The sequence below is a fragment of the Glandiceps talaboti genome, chromosome 16 (genome assembly GCF_964340395.1).
Source record: "Glandiceps talaboti chromosome 16, keGlaTala1.1, whole genome shotgun sequence".
Taxonomy (NCBI): Eukaryota; Metazoa; Hemichordata; class Enteropneusta; family Spengelidae; genus Glandiceps; species Glandiceps talaboti.
This window is the reverse complement of record NC_135564.1, coordinates 5,988,073-6,009,887: the sequence shown is the minus strand read 5'-3', so window position 1 is coordinate 6,009,887 and position 21,815 is coordinate 5,988,073. Positions and strand designations below refer to the sequence as shown.

At 35.0% G+C, this 21,815-nt stretch overlaps 1 protein-coding gene across 1 annotated transcript; it reads right to left on the bottom strand.

The window, feature by feature from the left end:
- Window positions 1–3,868: 3,868 nt before the first annotated feature.
- On the bottom strand, window positions 3,869–21,778 carry LOC144447356 (WD repeat-containing protein 37-like). The gene is made up of 13 exons (XM_078137338.1): window positions 21,642–21,778; window positions 20,181–20,412; window positions 19,435–19,548; window positions 17,808–17,863; window positions 16,637–16,778; window positions 15,430–15,546; window positions 13,532–13,599; window positions 12,396–12,462; window positions 10,169–10,345; window positions 9,620–9,761; window positions 8,772–8,906; window positions 8,091–8,205; window positions 3,869–5,796 (listed from the first exon to the last, which is right to left on the bottom strand). Exons 2-13 carry the CDS (start codon window positions 20,395–20,397, stop codon window positions 5,662–5,664), a joined length of 1,485 nt encoding a protein of 494 aa, XP_077993464.1. The 5' UTR covers window positions 20,398–20,412; window positions 21,642–21,778; the 3' UTR covers window positions 3,869–5,661.
- Window positions 21,779–21,815: the final 37 nt, after the last annotated feature.

Here is a 21,815-nt window from a genome sequence, read left to right as displayed (position 1 = left end):
ATCATTGAAGGTGTGAAAGTTTTCTAAATTTTAGAAGTGCAAAAATGAAGTTCAGCAATCGCATTGATGCCAGACCCCTTCCCTCTAAATGAATGAAGTTTGTTTATTGAACTTGTGTGACATTGTGCGATCATCCTGAAGTGGAGTTGACTCTTTTCTCCGTCTTCTCTCTCACCACTCTTGGTGCTACTTGAAATTTTAATGACATTGAAGATGAAATCTTGCCTAGCAACAGGTGTAGTCTAAAGTGTACCAATCTGAATATATATGTTAAAGTATGCTCATGTCATTAGTCTACACCAAGAAAGTATAGACACTGGATTCAAGTCTATGATACTGTAGGTAGCCATATTGTTATGTATGCACCAGTGATGATTTGCATTATATGTACATTTTGTACTGGCACTGATGTGCAATCTGAAGTTTTCATACCTATTTGCATATAAGCGTGTCAGGGTTCCATATACATGAAATCAAATGAATGTACAGTTTAAATCTTGTTACGAAAATTTGCTGTTTACATATGTAATAACAGTAGAACCCTGCGACATGTGAGAACCAGTGTCGGTATGCTAGGTATTCATACTTGCACTTTACCCATGAAAGAACTTTGTGACTATATACTCATGCAAATATCACACCACACTGGCACACAAGCATCAAAGAGTTCTGTTCTAGTAAAAAAGGCTTACTACACTGATGTGTTCATTTTAAACAAATTACACAAGGGGAAATATTATTTATCAATAAAAAGTGTTCACCATACAACAAACCTGCATGTAGGGATGCATGTTGTATATAATTATCACAACTAGAGTTTGTTGTATTCTGGAGTTCATTATAGCAATACAAAAGTGTACCCCTCCTCTTCACAACTTCTTCATCGATATTAGGACATTAAAAGTCTTTACATTTAACTCAAATCTTATCACAGTAATGCCCTTTTTCTGCATTCAGTTGAAAAATATTATCATGGAGAAAATTACATAAAAGTTTTATCATATATCACTTTTTGGTTTTAAATGCAAAGTTTGAGGATACTCAGTTTGAGATAAAAATAGTGATTTCTTCTTGTAATTCAAGGTTAATACAAGATTTTGATACTTAGAGATATCAGGGTTTTTTTTTGCTGTATGTCAAATTTCCCACTATTTGTACTGGCTCTACCATGTGTACATAGTTTAGACTTTAGGTCTCACATGAAGAGTCTCATATCAAGTGAACCACTGACGTGCCTCATATCAAGTGAACCACTGAAGAGTCTTGTATCAAGTGAACCACTGAAGAGTCTTGTATCAAGTGAACCACTGACATGCCTCATATCAAGTGAACCACTGAAGAGTCTTATATTAAGTGAACCACTGAAGAGTCTCGTATCAAGTGAACCACTGAAGAGTCTCGTATCAAGTGAACCACTGAAGAGTCTTATATTAAGTGAACCACTGAAGAGTCTCTTATCAAGTGAACCACTGAAGAGTCTTATATTAAGTGAACCACTGAAGAGTCTTATATTAAGTGAACCACTGAAGAGTCTTATATCAAGTGAACCACTGAAGAGTCTCGTATCAAGTGAACCACTGAAGAGTCTTGTATTAAGTGAACCACTGAAGAGTCTTATATTAAGTGAACCACTGAAGAGTCTTGTATTAAGTGAACCACTGAAGAGTCTTGTATCAAGTGAACCACTGAAGAGTCTTGTATTAAGTGAACCACTGAAGAGTCTTGTATTAAGTGAACCACTGACGTGCCTCATATCAAGTGAACCACTGAAGAGTCTTGTATCAAGTGAACCACTGAAGAGTCTTGTATCAAGTGAACCACTGACATGCCTCATATCAAGTGAACCACTGAAGAGTCTTATATTAAGTGAACCACTGAAGAGTCTCGTATCAAGTGAACCACTGAAGAGTCTCGTATCAAGTGAACCACTGAAGAGTCTTATATTAAGTGAACCACTGAAGAGTCTCTTATCAAGTGAACCACTGAAGAGTCTTATATTAAGTGAACCACTGAAGAGTCTTATATTAAGTGAACCACTGAAGAGTCTTATATCAAGTGAACCACTGAAGAGTCTCGTATCAAGTGAACCACTGAAGAGTCTTGTATTAAGTGAACCACTGAAGAGTCTTATATTAAGTGAACCACTGAAGAGTCTTGTATTAAGTGAACCACTGAAGAGTCTTGTATCAAGTGAACCACTGAAGAGTCTTGTATTAAGTGAACCACTGAAGAGTCTTGTATTAAGTGAACCACTGAAGAGTCTTGTATTAAGTGAACCACTGAAGAGTCTTGTATCAAGTGAACCACTGAAGAGTCTTATATCAAGTGAACCACTGAAGAGTCTTATATTAAGTGAACCACTGAAGAGTCTTATATCAAGTGAACCACTGAAGAGTCTTATATTAAGTGAACCACTGAAGAGTCTTATATTAAGTGAACCACTGAAGAGTCTTATATCAAGTGAACCACTGAAGAGTCTTATATCAAGTGAACCACTGAAGAGTCTTATATTAAGTGAACCACTGAAGAGTCTTATATTAAGTGAACCACTGAAGAGTCTTATATTAAGTGAACCACTGAAGAGTCTTATATTAAGTGAACCACTGAAGAGTCTTATATCAAGTGAACCACTGAAGAGTCTTATAGTAAGTGAACCACTGAAGAGTCTTATATCAAGTGAACCACTGAAGAGTCTTATATTAAGTGAACCACTGAAGAGTCTTATATCAAGTGAACCACTAAAGAGTCTCATATCAAGTGAACCACTGAAGAGTCTTATATTAAGTGAACCACTGAAGAGTCTTATATTAAGTGAACCACTGAAGAGTCTCTTATCAAGTGAACCACTGAAGAGTCTCGTATCAAGTGAACCACTGAAGAGTCTTATATTAAGTGAACCACTGAAGAGTCTCGTATCAAGTGAACCACTGACATGCCTCATATCAAGTGAACCACTGAAGAGTCTTATATTAAGTGAACCACTGAAGAGTCTTATATTAAGTGAACCACTGACATGCCTCATATCAAGTGAACCACTGAAGAGTCTTATATTAAGTGAACCACTGAAGAGTCTTATATCAAGTGAACCACTGACATGCCTCATATCAAGTGAACCACTGAAGAGTCTCGTATCAAGTGAACCACTGAAGAGTCGTGTATCAAGTGAACCACTGAAAGAGTCTTATAGTAAGTGAACCACTGAAAGAGTCTTGTATTAAGTGAACCACTGAAGAGTCTTATATCAAGTGAACCACTGAAGAGTCTTATATCAAGTGAACCACTGAAGAGTCTCGTATCAAGTGAACCACTGAAGAGTCTTATATTAAGTGAACCACTGAAGAGTCTTATATTAAGTGAACCACTGAAGAGTCTTATATTAAGTGAACCACTGAAGAGTCTTATATTAAGTGAACCACTGAAGAGTCTTATATTAAGTGAACCACTGAAGAGTCTTGTATCAAGTGAACCACTGAAGAGTCTCATATCAAGTGAACCACTGAAGAGTCTCATATCAAGTGAACCACTGGAGAGTCTTATAATTTATATTAACTGAACCACTGACGTGCCTCATATCAAGTAAAGCACTGAAGAGTCTTGTATCAAGTGAACCACTGACATGCCTCATATCAAGTGAACCACTGAAGAGTCTTATATCAAGTGAACCACTGAAGAGTCTTATATCAAGTGAACCACTGAAGAGTCTTATATCAAGTGAACCACTGAAGAGTCTTATATCAAGTGAACCACTGACATGCCTCATATCAAGTGAACCACTGAAGAGTCTTATATCAAGTGAACCACTGAAGAGTCTTATATCAAGTGAACCACTGACATGCCTCATATCAAGTGAACCACTGAAGAGTCTCACATCAAGTGAACAACTATCACTGAAGTGTCTAAACAAGCGACCGAATAAACTTTACATAATAATATACATTTCCAGTTGGTTTACAGCCATTGCCTTAAATCCTGGCATACAACTTCACATAAAAACCAATGTCAGTTGAACTACCATTTTTGAAACTTAAAATCTAGTTGGTCTTTGTCACAACTTGTCATTCTAGTCTCTATATATCATTACTTCCCCTGTGATTAGGTATAAAAAACTCGACAGCAAATTTTCTTTGTGCTTCAAAAATTAAGACTTATGCACTATGCAAGGTAAATCTTTCTCATTCCTTAACATTTTTCTTCATTAGCGGAAGCATATTCATATAAATGTGAGTTACTATTTATCTCTGACTTAGGGTACCAGTGCTCCTTAAGTCACTAGCATAACTCCAACTGAACAAATAATGTACATTTGGAATTCAATATCTAAATATACAGTATGCTTAATTAACACACACTCCATGCAGAAATCACTTAGAGTAACATTATACACCAATCAGCTCATTACAACAACTATGCTATTATCTAAACTTTGTAACTTTTTACATGTAAATTATATTTTTTGGTATCATTTTGCCTTTTTATCAAGACATTATCAATATCCTTCTGTAAAATGAAGTGTTTATTACAATAGATGTGATACTCTACTTGGTCCATATGTAGTCATTGTTACAAACATATCACTTCATATCAGCTACACATACACATTAATTTTGTAAAACGCTGGGGTTTCAGAAAACCTTTTGTCATAACAGTGATTTAAAGTGAAAGGTGATATTTAAAGTGAAAGGTCTTTATGCTACATTCATCATACAGTAGGTGTTATGTTAATATTCTGTGTGAGGTTTGTAGTCATACAGTTGACAGCAAATAAGCTTTATCATAAAATATATCATATCAGTAGTACTCAGTAAATGACTCTGTACAATTTAATGGTAGTAGTAAACTGTTTATCAAACTATTGACCTATTAGTTCTAATCTGTTTCTTAAATTAACAGGTCACTCAGTTCTAAAATCATTCAACCATTGGCCTCAACTGGTCACAGTTGGCTCAGTGAGAGTCAAATACTGGTATACAGCTACCTAGTGTAGGTTGAGGACCGGTCATCTGCTGGCTTACTAGTACTGTGGGGGTTGAGGACTGGTCAATAGCTGGCCTACTGCAGGTCTTGGACTGGTCAACTGCTGGTCTACTTTGGATTAAGGACTGGTCAACTGCTGGTCTATTGTCGGTCGTCATGTGGACTGGTCAACTGCTGGCCCTTTGTGACTTGCATACTTGTCAACTGCTGGCCAACTATTGGTTGAGGACTGGTCAACTGCTGGCCTACTGTGAGTTGAGGACTGGTCAACTGCTGGCCTACTGTGGGTTGAGGACTTGTCAACTGCTGGCCTACTGTGGGTTGAGGACTGGTCAACTGCTGGCCCTTTGTGACTTGCATACTTGTCAACTGCTGGCCAACTATGGGTTGAGGACTTGTCAACTGCTGGCTTACTGTGGGATGAGGACTGGTCAACAGGTAGTCTAGTGTGGCCTGAATTCTTGTCTACACCTGGTGTGGGTTTAAGACGGGTCAAATGCTGGCCCAGTGTGGCCTGAATACTTGTCAACTGCTGACCTAGTGTAATAAGTCAAATACTGATTGCAAATACATGAAAGCAGAATATGAACTCCTTGTCAAATACCAGTCAAATCAAGTGCAATTGCTGGTGAATTACAGGCCTAGCTGTGGTCTACTGTTGGGACTTAGTCCAGTACAAATGATTGACTATTTCTCTGTATTCTCTTTTGATAGTCCACTTATGTGCCAACCAATGACTTGTCTATCAAAACCACAGCTAAATAGATTACATGTGCTGCCTTCATCATACCATGTTGTACAACACACCATACGACGATGGCCCTGTAAAATACAAATACACAATAAACAGTTTACAAAAGAAAACGTGAACTCTATGTTACAAATTCAGTATGCTGTTCTACCCTACTGACATTACATAAGTGATGCATCAAAAATGTTTGTTTGATTGACAGTTCACCTTGGTACATACAGTTTGCATGTAAAGTTCACAGAACCACATAAACACCCCACTATTATTCTATAAGATGAAATTCTCATATCATAGTTTGACTATGTGGCACACCATTAGAAAAGTAACACCAGTATTAACATGACAGACATACTTTCAACAAGGTAAGATGCAAACTAACACTACTGAATTGGTAATAGGGAACACGGTCTCTATGTAAGTATAAATTGTCTTGTGTTGCACCCTGGACATGAGGGAAACACAAATTGCAATGATATATTGGGTCATGTGACTATATGTTGGGACAACAATTTATATAATGAATAAAAATTATATACATACTAGCTGTACAAACATATCAATTATTACAAAATAGTATCTTAGACATTTTAAAAGCCAGTTTTTATGAGAACTCCTTCATTTCAAACTCGATAAATTTTGCTCCAGTTTTTATGAGAACTTTTATGGGAACTTCTTCATTTCAAACTCCATAAATTTTGCTTGTACATAGATGGTTTAAATGAGGTCCCATGTGTTTTGGTAGTCATATGGTCAGAAGTGGGGCATGTTTTATCACACATCCCCAGGAACAGTGTGCCCTCTAACATTTCTACTAAATGTCAGCTCAATCTCCACATTGGCTTTGGAATTACAGATTTCCGACAGAAGAGTCACATTTTAAACCTAATTTGCATATCACTGCAAGGCTCACACACACACACACACACACACACACACACACACACACACACACACACACACACACACACACACACACACTATGCCTATAGCATGGCTATACCTCAGTTCAGTGGTGCTAAAATATTAGGCAACCTCAGTTGACTTTATTTTAAAAACAAAAGTTAAAATCTCTGTATAAAATATACTGCATTTCCAATACATTATGCAGTGTTAAAGTCGCCATATGGATGAGGATTGGGTACTTATTTTGGATTTTTAATTCATAAAACAATTTTATCATGGCTTCCTACTTGAAAAATCAATGTGAAACAACATATGCCAAGTTCTAGTTTGTAACTCAATACATTGCGAAAGATTAATAAAATATGTAAAGTAATTGTTATTGTACCTACAATATAATGTATGTAAAATCATGTCAATGTACAAATGAATAGACAGATTTCTCTCAGTTTGCCATACAATTTGATTACAGTAAGATAAGACAAATTACCCTATAAAACTGTCATAGGCAGACACAGTTGACATGGGTTACCACCAAATACTTGTCAAGAATGTTAAATCTATTTAATTCCTGTGATTATTTCCCCATTCTTTACTTTCCGCTGATGGAAAGACACATGGAGAATCATCAATAGGTGAACTGTAGTAGAATATTAATGACAGTAATGAACACACAGTGTGTGTAGTAAAGTAGTAGTTTTACAATCCCTGTCTTTATTCTGCAAGTTGTATGTCAGAGTACATCTGTTTATATTCAAATCACACATCATTGACATCCTTGTAATACTTAATGGCCCATATACCTCAAAAAATAAAATGACTTAATTAAGTTTATACAGATTTGTTGGTGCCTAGTACAGGCAGCTTTCAACCTTTCTCTTATAAAACCATAAGAAATAATTGTAAGGTCATCTTGCCAAAATGTGGCATAATGAATGGCTTTATCTAATTTGTCATGATTTGAATACAAAATGGTTGCCGTGTTGTGACTTGTTTCTAGATGAGGTCGTAATCAGTTTTATGTTGCCTTTCTTCACAATAATAAGATACTGAGCAGTCTAGTTAGTTGTATTATATAAAGAACATAGAAAAAAAATGTTTATACAGTGAAGTTTTATAGGATATGGTATGACTAATGTCACTGTAAGTATGTATGTATGTATGTATGTATGTATGTATGTATGTATGTATGTATGTATGTATGTATGTATGTATGTATGTAAGTATGTATGTATGTATGTATGTATGTATGTACTTCTTACCTTCTATAAGGTTATTTGGAATAAAGTTACGTTTGTGGCGTCAAGTGTGAGGTGACTACATAGATTTCATCTGAATCTCTCAGCATAATGATGCTAAACCATCTGGAAGAGTGACCCCCACTCAATTTCTCTGTTGTAAAATTGTTCATTTTCTTATCAGAACCTATTACTTAACAACCAATTTATTTGTGAGGTTAACTCACCTGTCTGCTACTCCTAGGAAGTCTTGCAAGTCGTACTCCATTCATGTCAAACAGTCTAATTTGTCTATTGTCATGTGGTATAGCTATCACATTGTATTGTGGAGATACTGATAACCTGTAATAGAAACCAACAAGTTGTAAATAACATTACTCTAAACATTCTGAACTGTATGTAGGGTGACTGTTTTCTTTATATCACATTTGTTCCAATTCTTGGTTCTTGAAAAATGGAGTTTATAAAAGTCTAGGGTATGATGCTTTGGTATAAATAATGGCACACACCACCTTTACGCATAGTCTAGTTCCTATATGTATCATTACGATTTACACCTCTACTTAAAGTTACAGACCACGTTGGCATTCAGACTACTGAATGTCATTATCAATCATAGTGCTGTACCCCTGGTATGGACTATAACAGCACAACAGCCCTTTATACTTCTTTATCTCCCTAGGAAGCATTCAATCCATTGCAACTCTTCACAAAACAACTGTGTCCTACCAGATCTCCATTCATACATTTGGGTTGATTGGGACACAACCATTCAAATCTTGCAAAGGATGTTAGCCATTCAAAAACAAAAGGCAGTGGCAAAGCTAAAAACTGCAATTTGCAAATTATATGCCAGCCATGATAACCATTTGACCATTTCAGGTACAGATAAAATTCTCTGTATTTACCTGTTGACAGCAGAATCCACTCTGATTGTTGTAATAGGTGTCCTCATATTCTTTAAATCCCACACTTTCACTGTCCTGTCATCAGATCCACTGACTACATTATCACCTGATGCAAAGTATGCTGAAGTGACAGCTCTACCGATAATTAAAAAGATAATGTTACACATTATTATTGTGTTCATTTGCAGAAAACGAATGTATGATAGAGCCAAGTATTTTTTATAATAGCAGAGTTTTACTATTGCGTAGATATGGGAGTGTGACTTCTGCTAGAAAAATCTCGCAATTCATAACACCAACTAATTTTAAAAGCATTTTCCCTGATTGCCACAATTGTTTATAGCATCGATATCAAGTGTATAAGCATACTGTTACATTTGTGTTAATTATCAGACCAGTACATGATGTCTGCCAATGTAATTAATCTGTAAACCATGTTACCAGTAGAAAGCACAAGTTAGTAATAAAACAACTCAAGAGTAAACACAAATGTCCTGAGATGTCTACATCTCACTTACAGAGCTATAGATCATCAGAGCTGTGGCACTCTCATTACACTGTAATCAGTTTGCTTGTTTATAAATTGACTACAGTTGGAAAGGCTGCATGCCAGTCTTATAATTAAACCAGTGTTATTTACACTTGATACGAATGCTATTAACAATTTGTTGCAAGCAGGAAAATGTTTTACTTGGATGTTACGAGTGGTATAGTCTGAAAGGTCCAGCCTTTGGTATGCTTATGTAACCACTCAATACCCAACAAGAACACATTATATAAGCGGAAGCAATGCCCGGATCTTACAGGCTAAGAGTGGTACTGTCTGGTGGATATCGACAATGACTTACTCTGTGTGTCCTTGGAAAACATTTACAGAATGAATATTAGGGTCTCTAAAATCCCAAAGTCTAAAAGTAGTATCTGTAGATGATGTTACAACCAGTTTTTGCATGGGATGTGTACAGCAATGAGTCAGTTCTTGATCATGTCCTACAAGGAATGGAAACAAGACAAGATTACATGTAGTGTGTTTACATGTATGTATGCAGGAAACACAACATTTATACCTTGAATACACACTTTCAATGAAAACAAATATTTGGCAGTGCTGCTAGAATTTGTTTTGGCTATACTGAACTTTTAGTGACAAGATTTTGGGTCATTCTTGAAGCTGTTGTAAATGACATCTATTTTTCTTGATTTCTGTGGAACTGTAGTCGAAGACAGAACTACATGTACATAACTCATCTCATCACTGTATTACTTTCTCTTCTGTCGAAGTTCATTATTCCTATTTTCAATTCAATTTTCAGTATTTCTGTATAGGGAATTAAAGTAGGCAACATTTACTGGATTTACTTAGATACTGAACTGAGTGACCTAACAAAAAAACTGACCTGTGAGGGCTTGTATAAGTTCACAAGTTTCAACATCATACAGATTAGCAGTTCGGTCCCATGATGCTGTCACTATTTGTCGTCCATCTGTCATCCAATCTGCTGAGATGATAACACCAGTATGGCCTTCTAATACACACTGTGGTGTCCTTATCAATGTCATGTTATCATTGTCAACTGAAATATACAAAAGACATTGTCATTGTAAATTGGTATCTTAATTCATTTCAGCTTTCTATCTATGAACAACAAGGACTACAACAGGTCATTCAAATAAAGCAGATATCGCTCCCCGATATTTTTCATTCAGCTTATGAAAATACGGGGGGGGGGGGGGGGGGGGGGGGGGGGCATGTCAATACAAGTCGCTAGAGTCCTAGTGACAAAATCTTCGATGTAATACGTCATTCATATTTTCCAAGTATTTTGATGATATAATATCTAATCATATTGACTACTTGAACACATTACACATTGTCGCCTGACATTCACTACATAAAATACTACATCTAATAAAACACATAACATTTTATTACACTGTTACAGTCATAAGGGAAATTAGCATTTACTTTATGGAAATGTGGATTGGGGTGGAGAGGGATTTCATTTTCAATCAAAACTTTATTAGCAGTTTTACTTTAACTAGCAAAAAAATTTTTTTTATTGCACTATAGTTTTTGTTGACAAGAGACATCATTCGAAATAATTGAAAGTTATACTCCAGTATTGCTATGTACTGTAGTGTGGTATGACATTGAAAAATAAATAAATCAAAAGGTTAAAGGGTAACACAAAGTAGATTGAATGTGTATTAACCATAGCTGTACTTTACGAGGAGTCTCAAACACATCCAAATGCATTAATTTTGGTAAAATGTGCATCACAGACCATTTTCTGTGAAAATGAATATTATTCCCATCTCTCAAAAAATTTGGCATATGAAAGCTTGTTTGTAGTTCTTTTGAAATAAAAAAATCTGGGGCTGTTGTCTTATTTTTATGGAAATAGACAATCTTTTATTTTCCAATACAGTTAACATAGTATTCGGATTGGATTCTAAAATGTCTATTTCTCAAAATTTGTGTAGTGATCCCTGACTTTTTTCTTGATTTTAATTGAGAACTATTATGGCATACTTTCTTGAACAAATTTTACAAATTTGAAGATCTTTATTTTCAAGGCACATACTACACGTAAAATGCAACTTAAGGACACCTCGGGGCTACTCTCTCCTTATTTGACTAAATGTATATGTGCTGTTGTTTGGGGTGTTTTCTCGCCCTTTGGTCTAAAATGGAGGTTGGGGCTTTTTTAGCTGAAGAGTCTAAAATGGGGTTCACTCTGCATTAGTTTTTATTTTGCTTGGTCTAAAATCCTTTAGCAAATCATAACTGTGTCATTGACATAATTGTCCTAAGAGAATAAACAGAATGTAAGGTGGGGTGGCTGTTTTGGGTCAAATATTTTGTAGTAGTCCCCTCCCCCCTCACAACCTTGGGCATAAATGCTGCTCATTCCCTTAAACAATACAGTGAAAACAACATTTTGAAATCTTCTATTTCCTTAATATGTATACAACTACTGTAAATGTATCTTGATCTAAAATATAAAGATCTTCTTAATACCCGTATGACCTAAAATGGGGTATTGGTTTTTGGTCAGAATGGGTCTAAAATGGGGTCTGGGATTGGCAGTATTGGTTGCACACTCCTACCAGAGCTGGTCACCGGTACTGTCCCCAAGAAGGACACAGACATAAACTACAAAATTACAGCACAATAGGTATATACATATCTACCTCAAAGCCTGCACAATACCACTGCCATGAATACAATAAACTATTCCCCAGCTGTTACGCTCGGTCACAATGTCAACATGATATGTCAATTCACTGTGCACAATAAAATATCCTTATCACTGCTAACATATGACCAAGTATGGCCTTGACAAACTTATTAATAAAATACAACAGTAAAAATAACTATAAATAGTAATCACTTGAAATAAAAAACGTGCATTTTCAATATAGGGATGGAGTTACAATGCTCTGGTGAAGGCAACATTTATCACTATCAACTAAATGTAGTAAAAACATTAATATTGTATACAGTACAATAATTCATATTTATATATGGAGTACTTGTGGTGATACATCTCCGGTGTAAATATGGTTTTTTACATTAAACGAAACTGATGATAATCAGACATCTTGTCATTTATCTCTTACCTGGTGCATCCACGTCTTCTTTATCAGATCCATCTAATTCATCGTCTCCTGATGATGGTCTAGATCTCTGTAATCATAAAATACCAGACAACTATGGCTAAACAGTTGAACTATATATGACATTTAGTTTTAGGCTGTTATTCCCTGCGATAAATTACAGGTTTTGTGTGTCTGGGTTGAAATATCTCAATGTGGTAGTCAACAGATTTTGAAACAGGTTTCACCCAATTAATGAATATGTCAGAATCATGCAATATCAACTACAGCTAAACAGATGCACTACATGACATTATGTTAGTTCTAGGCTATTGTTCCCACAGATAAATGACAGTTTTAGTGATTTTTTGTTGAAAACATCAATCAGGGATGTATTATAAAATAAGGGCTGGTAGCCAACAAAAACAAACGGCTACTCCATATTTTCTCACTGGCTACTTTTTCGGGAAGTTGTGTGTAAAAACTCATGGGTCTCCCTCATAATTACCATCTACTTTTCCAATATTTAACACCAGCTACTTTTTAAATTCAACTAAATACCTGTCAATGTGGTAGTCAACAGATTTACATTATGATAATGTTATGCTTTAGTTCCAACAAAATAAGTTACAGCTTTTCTTTTTGAAAATTCTCTTTTGAAAAAGAAATATTTTTGAAATGTTCAAAAAAATTCTTTTTACTTCAAAATCTCAGTAAGGAAGTAGACAGATCACATAATTTGTTTGGATTAGTTACTGAGTACATTATTAAGGTATTTAACAAATCAAAGACATGGTATTAGTTTTGATATTTTGTGAGGCTGGTATGCTAAATTACAATCTGCATGTAAATGTACAGCGATGTAATTTACACTGTACTTAACATGACATTACATAATGAAATGTACATTAACCTACATTTTTTCTTCAGGCTGTTACAGTTTTTCTTTACATACTGCACCAGCCAATCCAAAAGTCTTAATGTGGAGATGTATACTACAATTATACATTAATATAATATAACTTAGTACATGTATAATTCAAAGGGATTATTCACTGACATAGTTTCATATTTGTTTTTATGCAACATTTCACAAAGTGCAAGTTTTACATGTATAATGTTGTGATCAATATTGTTAAATCAATAAAGGAGTGACTTACATGGTCTTCTGATAACTGAGGTAGACTGACAAATGATCTCCACACATGTGCTTCATGATCTCCAGATGCTGTGGTAGAAACATAGGAAGTGAAAATTTGATATACACAAAGCACCAATGACAATGTACACAGACATAAACACATAGATGATATTGATAGAGAAAAATACAGACAGCAAGGTACAAGCAAGATTACATTTTTGTATATCCACGCACGCACACACACACACACACACACACACACACACACACACACACACACACACACACGGATACACTTTACTGTTTATTCTATATATTCTACACTACTTTAATATATCTAAGACATAAAATGCATTTTATGTAACAATAAATTGATCAAAATTGTTTGATTTTATATATGACATATGCTTTCTCCTCAATAAAAGCTAGACCATAATAGTCACATTTTCTTGTTTATCATAAGTATCTAGATGTCATCAATAACCTTGACAAGACAATATTTCATCAATAATACACACACTGTAGATGAGAGGTGACAACCAAATAAATATTCATTGCCACTTTAGGAAAGCTGGTCTCCCATCTGTTTTCCTATTGACTGTGTAACAATAGTTCCACAATTCAATCTATCAGGATAATTACTAGAGGCCTATTGGGATTACATGCTAATTGAGAGAGGTCATGTAAGGTCAAGATGTACATTCAATATGCGTCATGACAAAACAAGGCAAATCTGTATTTATGATGTTTAACTATACATCCTTCAGTGTAATCTTTCTCATCATCAATCTATACAACATCATCCTTTTAGCTTCTTTTATGTTATTTCTCAGAAAAACCTATAAAATTCCATTACTCTGATACACACGGTACATCATCATTATCCCTAAACAAATCTATGCCATTACAAAATAAAACTGTTTCTACATTACACTGGCTTTATCCTATAAATACTTGACTTCAAGGCTATATTAAACTGAGAAAAATACCTAACGATCGACTGAATGTATGTTGGATTAATCTTATTTACTTTAAATTTTGTCCATTACCCATTAGGCCTAAATAAATAATTGTTTGGTTCTGGTTACTTAACCCCACATAGTTTTTCACTGCCAACCCTGAACGTGTTCGAGAGAAAATAATAAATAATAAAATCGCAAAAATTGTGAAATCTCACAAGAAATAGTGGATATGGAAACTAACATCAAATTCAAAAGACAATATAAAACTGTTCTTCCAATCTGTAATGGCTGTACATCTGATAGGATGAAATAAACAACACAGAGACCATTTGGAAAACAAAGGAAAACTTGAACTAGACACTCACACATGAAAACAAATTATAATAACATTTTTAAAAAATCTACCTACTCCACCTATTCTGAAATTGAGCGTAATTGGAACCATAACATTTTTTTATTAGGCCTTATCAATTGAAAATTCCTTCTAATAATTTACTTGACATATTCTGTTTTGGTAGCTATCATCATTTTATTGTTGTCCTTACAAATTTAGGTGAGGTTGAGTTTCTGAATATAATTCATCTGGTCATACTCCTGTAGTTCAGTTTTCTCAGTTGGTATGATCCATACACAACTGCCCATTTCATCATGTGACAAAATGGAGTTGATAATGATATGTACATCTAAAGCTTCAATTTAATGATGCCATTTGTTCTGTGGACGTTTTCAAATTTTATCAACAAGGTTCACTTGAAGTATATTTTGTTGTGTAGTACTATTTCTCTTCAAATAACTATGAAGACTTACAGTGTTTGCTTCCTTCTGCTTTCTGTCATTACTATTATCAATAATATTATAAAATATAAATTTGGCTGACAAATAAAATTTAAAGCTATTTTTATGTTTTCATCTTTGTATGGATTTGATTGATTATAAAGTATTAACAGTTATTTACCTGTTACTGCTAAAGGTTCATTTGGATGGAATCTGATGGAGTTTACTGATCCCGAGTGACCAAGGTACTGAAGAACACAGGAACCAGTTTCTATAGACCACAGTCTGGCTGTCCTATCTGAAATGACATATACAAACAATTTGAAATCATGAATGGTAAACTTGGAAATTGTACTCAAGTAGTGCTTTACAATAAAGTAATGCCAGTGAGCAGATTTAGTAACGTATTAAGTTGAAATATTTCAAAACAAATATTGTGACACTACACTTTGCAGATCTTTCATTTCGTAGACAACTTGAGTCCTAAGTTTAAAACAAGTCAAGATCTGTATGTATGTCTTCGTTTTTGTCTTTACCAAGTTTATGGCCAGCATATTTCTGTTTTTGTCTTTACCAAGTTTATGGCCAGCATATTTCTGTAACTTCTGCAAGTGTGTGTTATCAAACTTTTATTAGTTATTTGATGGAGCTCTTGGTCTTTTTCTTTTGTAATGTTGAGATATTTTAGTGTTTAAGTTGTATGCACAAACAATCTTAATATTCTCTAAGACTATGTCATAAATTATTCATATATGATGTTTGCTGTAATTCTATCACGGGAGATTACAAAGTTATCTTCAAATCTTGTGTCTTATTACATGTAAATGTAAACTCATGAACAATGAACATAAATGTGAGTTAAGATGAAATTCTTTGAAGTGAGAGTTACACTAATGCATGATGTCTACTGCAAAGGCAGATTACAGTGATTAATACAGAAAATAATTCTTGATACCTCCAATAGCATTTTACCTCATCCTACAGGGTCAAAATAGAACAAGAAGGTCAACATATTCTCATGAGTGCCTATGGTAACACATGTGAAGAGGGTGGAGCAGAAATTATAGTGTTGATCAATTTTTGAATGTTCATTATATTTATGATGCACCCAGGCAGTAATATTCTAATTCAGGTACCGAGAATTACTAATAATAGTGAACAACAGATGGATGGGTGTGATGGTGACGCATCACTAAATGAATGAACACTGGTGAACATGTTACAAGTAAGGTGTGTTCACGCAGAGTAATACTAATAAAAGGTAATGACTGTATGTTTTAATCCCCGCTTAATCTCTAGATGGGACAAGTAACATGTGTCACTATATCTTGTCAAGCCATGTATTTATTCAGTGATTGTGAAAATGTAACCAAGGTGTCTATTCTCACCTGCAGAAGCTGTACCAATGATTGGTGGACCACTTCTTGTAGCACAAACCTCCCACACACCATCTCTATGTCCTCTGTATGGTCTGACTAGCTGACATATAGAACTAGATGCACTGGTACCAGTTTTGAAACTTGACACAATCTGAATGGGAGTATAGTATAGTAAACAAGAAAATTACAATCAAATATACAGACATTCTTGCAGTTTGACCAAATATTTGAAGGTTATAGCCCTGTCCCCTCCTGAATCAATTTAAAACCAAACTGAATTGATTCAGGTATAGTGGTTCAAAACCTGTTGGTCTGCATGAGAAAACTGCACAATGGGATTGAATTGATTCAGTTTTGCTTTTGCATCGGTTTCAAACTGATTTAGTTTGAAACCACCCATCTGGTCTGAGGTGGTTTTAACCGGGTCAACTAAAGAGGTTCACTGTTTTTAGTGCTTGTGGGGACAGGAGAACAGACTTCACATGTGGACAGGGCTTTAAGCTACAAACAAACAATATGACTATATTAAACGATATCAACAAGTGCTACTTTCAGCAAATCAGTACACTGCAGTAATGGGGTAGTCTGTTGTCCCTTTACTTAGTATGGTGGTGTGTATTATCAGTCAATGCAGTATATGAGATTAGAATGTGAAATCCTGGGATACTACAATAGAGAACTTGCAATCCAGACTGAGCATGCTCAGACGCAAAGGACTATGGAATTATCTGTGGTTATCGTAATATCTTATCTGGAGCTACCAATGAAATAAACCTCCCACACTGGTCAAGCTAAATATGAATTGATCATGCGTGGTTATAAACAATTTAACAACATTGTTAACAATACTAATTGATAGTATTCATTATCACATTTCCCATGATGCAACATTCAACATGGCGGGTTTGCAAGTTCCCTATTCTCACTTTGAGACAAGGTAATTCCTGAAACTTAAATATGTAATCACCACACACAGAAAAGAAATAAAATTACTAAACATGACTTACTAATAATAACAACCAATGAAACCAATCTCTCTATTGGATGTTGATAACTTTTAATATTTGATTATTACTATTGATATTGTTAAATCATGTTTTTCCTATTAAAATCATAGGTTTTTGTGTACCCAAACAAATAGCTCTCTGGTAGAAAGAGGATTAAAGTATACAGGTCTTACCTTACTGGTGGAAGCTTTATATGTTGTTTTCAGCTTCTGAGATAATTGACTGGTACCTGAAAAATACAACAATGCCATGTATTGAATTACTACATGTAGTGTATTGTTATTGATGTTATTTATAGTTGAAGTAAAAACATATTTGCAAATACTTGTCACTCAACACAATGCATAACATAGTGTAGTAACCATATGGTTATCCATCAGTACATCAATTCAATCAAGCACAGTACCCCTTTCAAGCTTTTTTGGGTTGTTTTTTTTAAAGATGGTACTAACGTAAAATCTACCTGATTTCCCCTAGGTTTTTTAATATAGTTCCCCCAAGATATGGAAATGAATGCAAGTTTTACCAGCTTCAATTGCCCTTTCCCTCTGCTGTTTTACTACTAGGGCTTCTAAACTTCAACAAAAGCATTGTGTGTACATTTATAAATCGCTCACTTTACTTGATTCAATAAATGAGTAAGAGCAAGTACAGCTTACATCAAATGTGTACAAGTCAAGTCTACTTTGCAATGTTCACTTGAGTCCATGGACCACCATTTACAAATAGTGACTTTTCATTTCAGGTAGACTATAATCTGACTACATTCATTTCTGTCAACACAGTAATATTGAAGAATACTGTTCTTATATTTACACTTTGCAATAATAATAATTTCTTATGAGTGGAAAATATTCCTTTTTATACCACAATCACACACTTCTACAGATTTGGGACTATGTGACAGGGCTGTTACGCACTCTGTGTCACATTGCTATGGAACTGTCAAGGCTTTCCCAGTCAGTCCGTAAACTATCCCGGAGTCACTCAGGCCCAGCAAACATAGCACCTGCGAGCTCTGTATGAGTAATTATCCTAGATTCCCCAACTGTTCGAGTCATTACTCCAGGATGATTCCCAAATTCACACTTGTCTTGTGAGTGAGACACATGTGAGTGATACAGCCTACCCAATGAGTCTGTAGAGAACTCAACCTGGGTTTGGGTCAGCCACAGAAAAATCCCACCTCCAGTGGGATTCGAACCCATAACCTCCTGACTGCTCATTGTCTGAGCACTAATCACTATCCCACAGAGCACTGGAAAATATTCATTGGCCTTACATCATTCAATTCATTTTTTGCTCTTCAGTTTGGCATCATTGTATTTATTCTCATTCACTTACAGGTTTCATCCCAATTTTTATAATTTTATTATTGTGACTTAAGAATATAATGTGCATATGTGCAACATCGACACATTTATATATGACAATATTGATATAAACTATGATGAAAATTGTTGTGGTCACACCACTACGATTGATGCAATGTATTTGATGGTCAACACTACTGGAAACCCAGCACTGCATATCACATTAGAAGTAAATTTTAATCAACTTATCAATATCTCAGAAGTAAATATAGAACCTGTTACCATTGAAGATGTGAAAGTTTTTGAAATTTGGTTAGAAGTGTGAAAATGAACTTCAATGATTGCATTGATGGCAGACCACCCCCTCTCCCTCCATGAACAAAGTTCATTTATTGAGCTTGTGTGACACTGTGCGATCATTCGTTACACATCTAGAAAACCACACTTTCATCTTCCATTATTGGATAAACTATAATAATTATCCTACCTTTATTTTTCACAGAAAGTCTACCAAAGTCCACTGTGTCCACACCTTCTGTCGCTCCCTTTTCATTCTGATAAATTTCCAACTTATCTGTCAGTGTTTCCACCTTCTCTTGTACTGAAAGAGAATTATCCATTTCATATAATGATTTATAATCTTCACATATGCAACAGACATTTTCAATGCAAAAAGTAGTTTCCTCCAAATTTTTATTTTAAGTTTTACTTCTTTATTATGATAGTCTGTAAGATATGATATGCATGCCATGTTATCAGCTGTCACTCACCAGTCCTGACAGGGCTGAACAACATGACACATTTTACAGTCTACTTCTCATCATGTACTATCTTTAACTGTTCTGGTTTTGTTATTGTAATGTTATATGACAACTGTCACTTTTAAAATTATGAACTTTGTAATTTACCATACAATATGTTTAACATTGTGTTCATGTTCTGCAATGTCTCCCAGCATACTGATGTTCTTCTTCTAAATGTTGACAAACTGCTTTGTCATCGAGAGTGTGAAAACTCCCATGTACTCTTTCTTAGCTACAGACAGGTAGATTTTTAATGAATACAGTTTACACTTTTTAGATAAAAAGATAAAAAAGGTACTAAGCTTATTAAACCAAGAATAATGACATACAGTGATGTCTATCAATGGGTATTGTGATCATTAGGACAGCTTAGCATATATTATAATACATGTAATGCAACAATACTTGTAGTAAAATGTAGTCAACTCACAGACTGCATTCTCTGCATAGACAGATTCAAATTCTCTTTCAATTTGTGCAAACAATTCCCAAAGTCTGGACCTCAAAGCTGGTGGAAGTGCACTCTCCACTCCCTCAGATAAACGTTTAAAGTCAGAGTCACCATCTTGTGAACTCTGTGTACGTCGGATACTCAGTCTCTGTTTGTTGGCTTTCTTGGGTCTCAGTTGCACTCCTTCTGTTGGCATTTTATCTTCAATTTCCTGGTAACAAAATAAAGAACACAAAGTATATTCCAGGAGGAAAACATAAACAACAAGTTCATTTAAAAACTGAATCAAAAACAAACACTGACCATTTTGTAAAGTGACTATGCAATGATGTTGATGAGCTTTCCATTTGAACATGACAGTATTATAACAGTATAGATTTACATTTGTAAAGGGGTTACCCAGATTAGTGAAGTTAATGAGACATTGATGTCATCAACTATAATCAAGCCAATACATAACCAGGGACTGCTTCAACCCTCACTAATTGGCCTTTGTGAATATTTTGGTTCAGTCCAAATTGACTGCTCAATGTTAAACAAATGTCACATTGTTTTGATTGGACAGATGTTTATTCTCACACTCATAGATAAGTATTCTAGTTACTATGATGTCAATTATTGATTTTTTTTTCTTGTGTTATAACACTTTCTACCTTGAACCCATTGAGGTGTATTTGACCGCAGCATTCTCATCTACATGTACATGATGTATGCAAGTATATATGTATGTACATGTGATGCCCGTATGTATGTATGTATGTATGTACGTATGTATGTATGTATGTATGTATGTATGTATGTATGTATGTATGTATGTATGTGTATATGTATGTATGTATCACAGTATGTATGTGTGTGTGTATCATCATAGACCCTCCACCATGGTGGAGGGTCTATGGTATCATGTATTTATGTATGTATCATTCTTATGAGTGACAGCTAGGTCTTGTCAAACATGCATCTCATAGAAGTGAGATATTCTTCTGGTGCCCATTACAAGCCTTTATTTCACGTCCTTCATCGAATAGTTTCTTTTTTTTTATACTCGGTATAATTACTCCAAGGTCTACTTGAGGTAATAGTGCCTCGTACTGGATACTGTGCATCATCGATGACATACCCGGATGACATGAACATTCACATTCATACTGTGTATGCACACATAAAAAATCGTATTGTATAAACTACGCCTTTCCTTCACCCGAACTTCCTTGGAGAACACCAAAAATATTGGGTTTTCAGTACTAGTTCTATGTGAACGTCCGCAATACCAATGAAATCAAAAGTAAGTATACAATCAAACAATTAGTCACTCACTCACGCACATTTTTGCACGCGCAGAATTTGGCAGACGATAAATACGACACCTACATTTTCAAAAACGAAAGCGTCCTAACTTAAATGTTTATAAATAAAAGATTCAAGTGGGCGGTAACTCACTGTAGTGGGTGTTACGTTCAGTAAAGTCGGTTATTGATCAAGTGGTCCTGCGATTAATAAGCAATCCTTCGATAATCATCTACTCAGCCTGCCAGATCCCAGTTCATGTTTTGATGGTCGCCATTTTGGACTTTTAACTTGGATGGATTGTGGGTAAAATATGCTAATTTGAGG

What these genes read in the sequence shown, in the direction of transcription:
- LOC144447356 (XM_078137338.1), bottom strand. Translation starts at nt 20,397, where the DNA reads ATGCCAACAGAAGGAGTGCAACTGAGACCCAAGAAAGCCAACAAACAG. An exon ending in CATTGGTACAGCTTCTGCAG is followed by an intron (nt 15,547 to 16,636) that starts GTGAGAATAGAC and finishes ATGTCATTTCAG; the next exon opens with ATAGGACAGCCAGACTGTGG. An exon ending in GTTTTCCAAGGACACACAGA is followed by an intron (nt 8,907 to 9,619) that starts GTAAGTCATTGT and finishes AATTATCGGTAG; the next exon opens with AGCTGTCACTTCAGCATACT.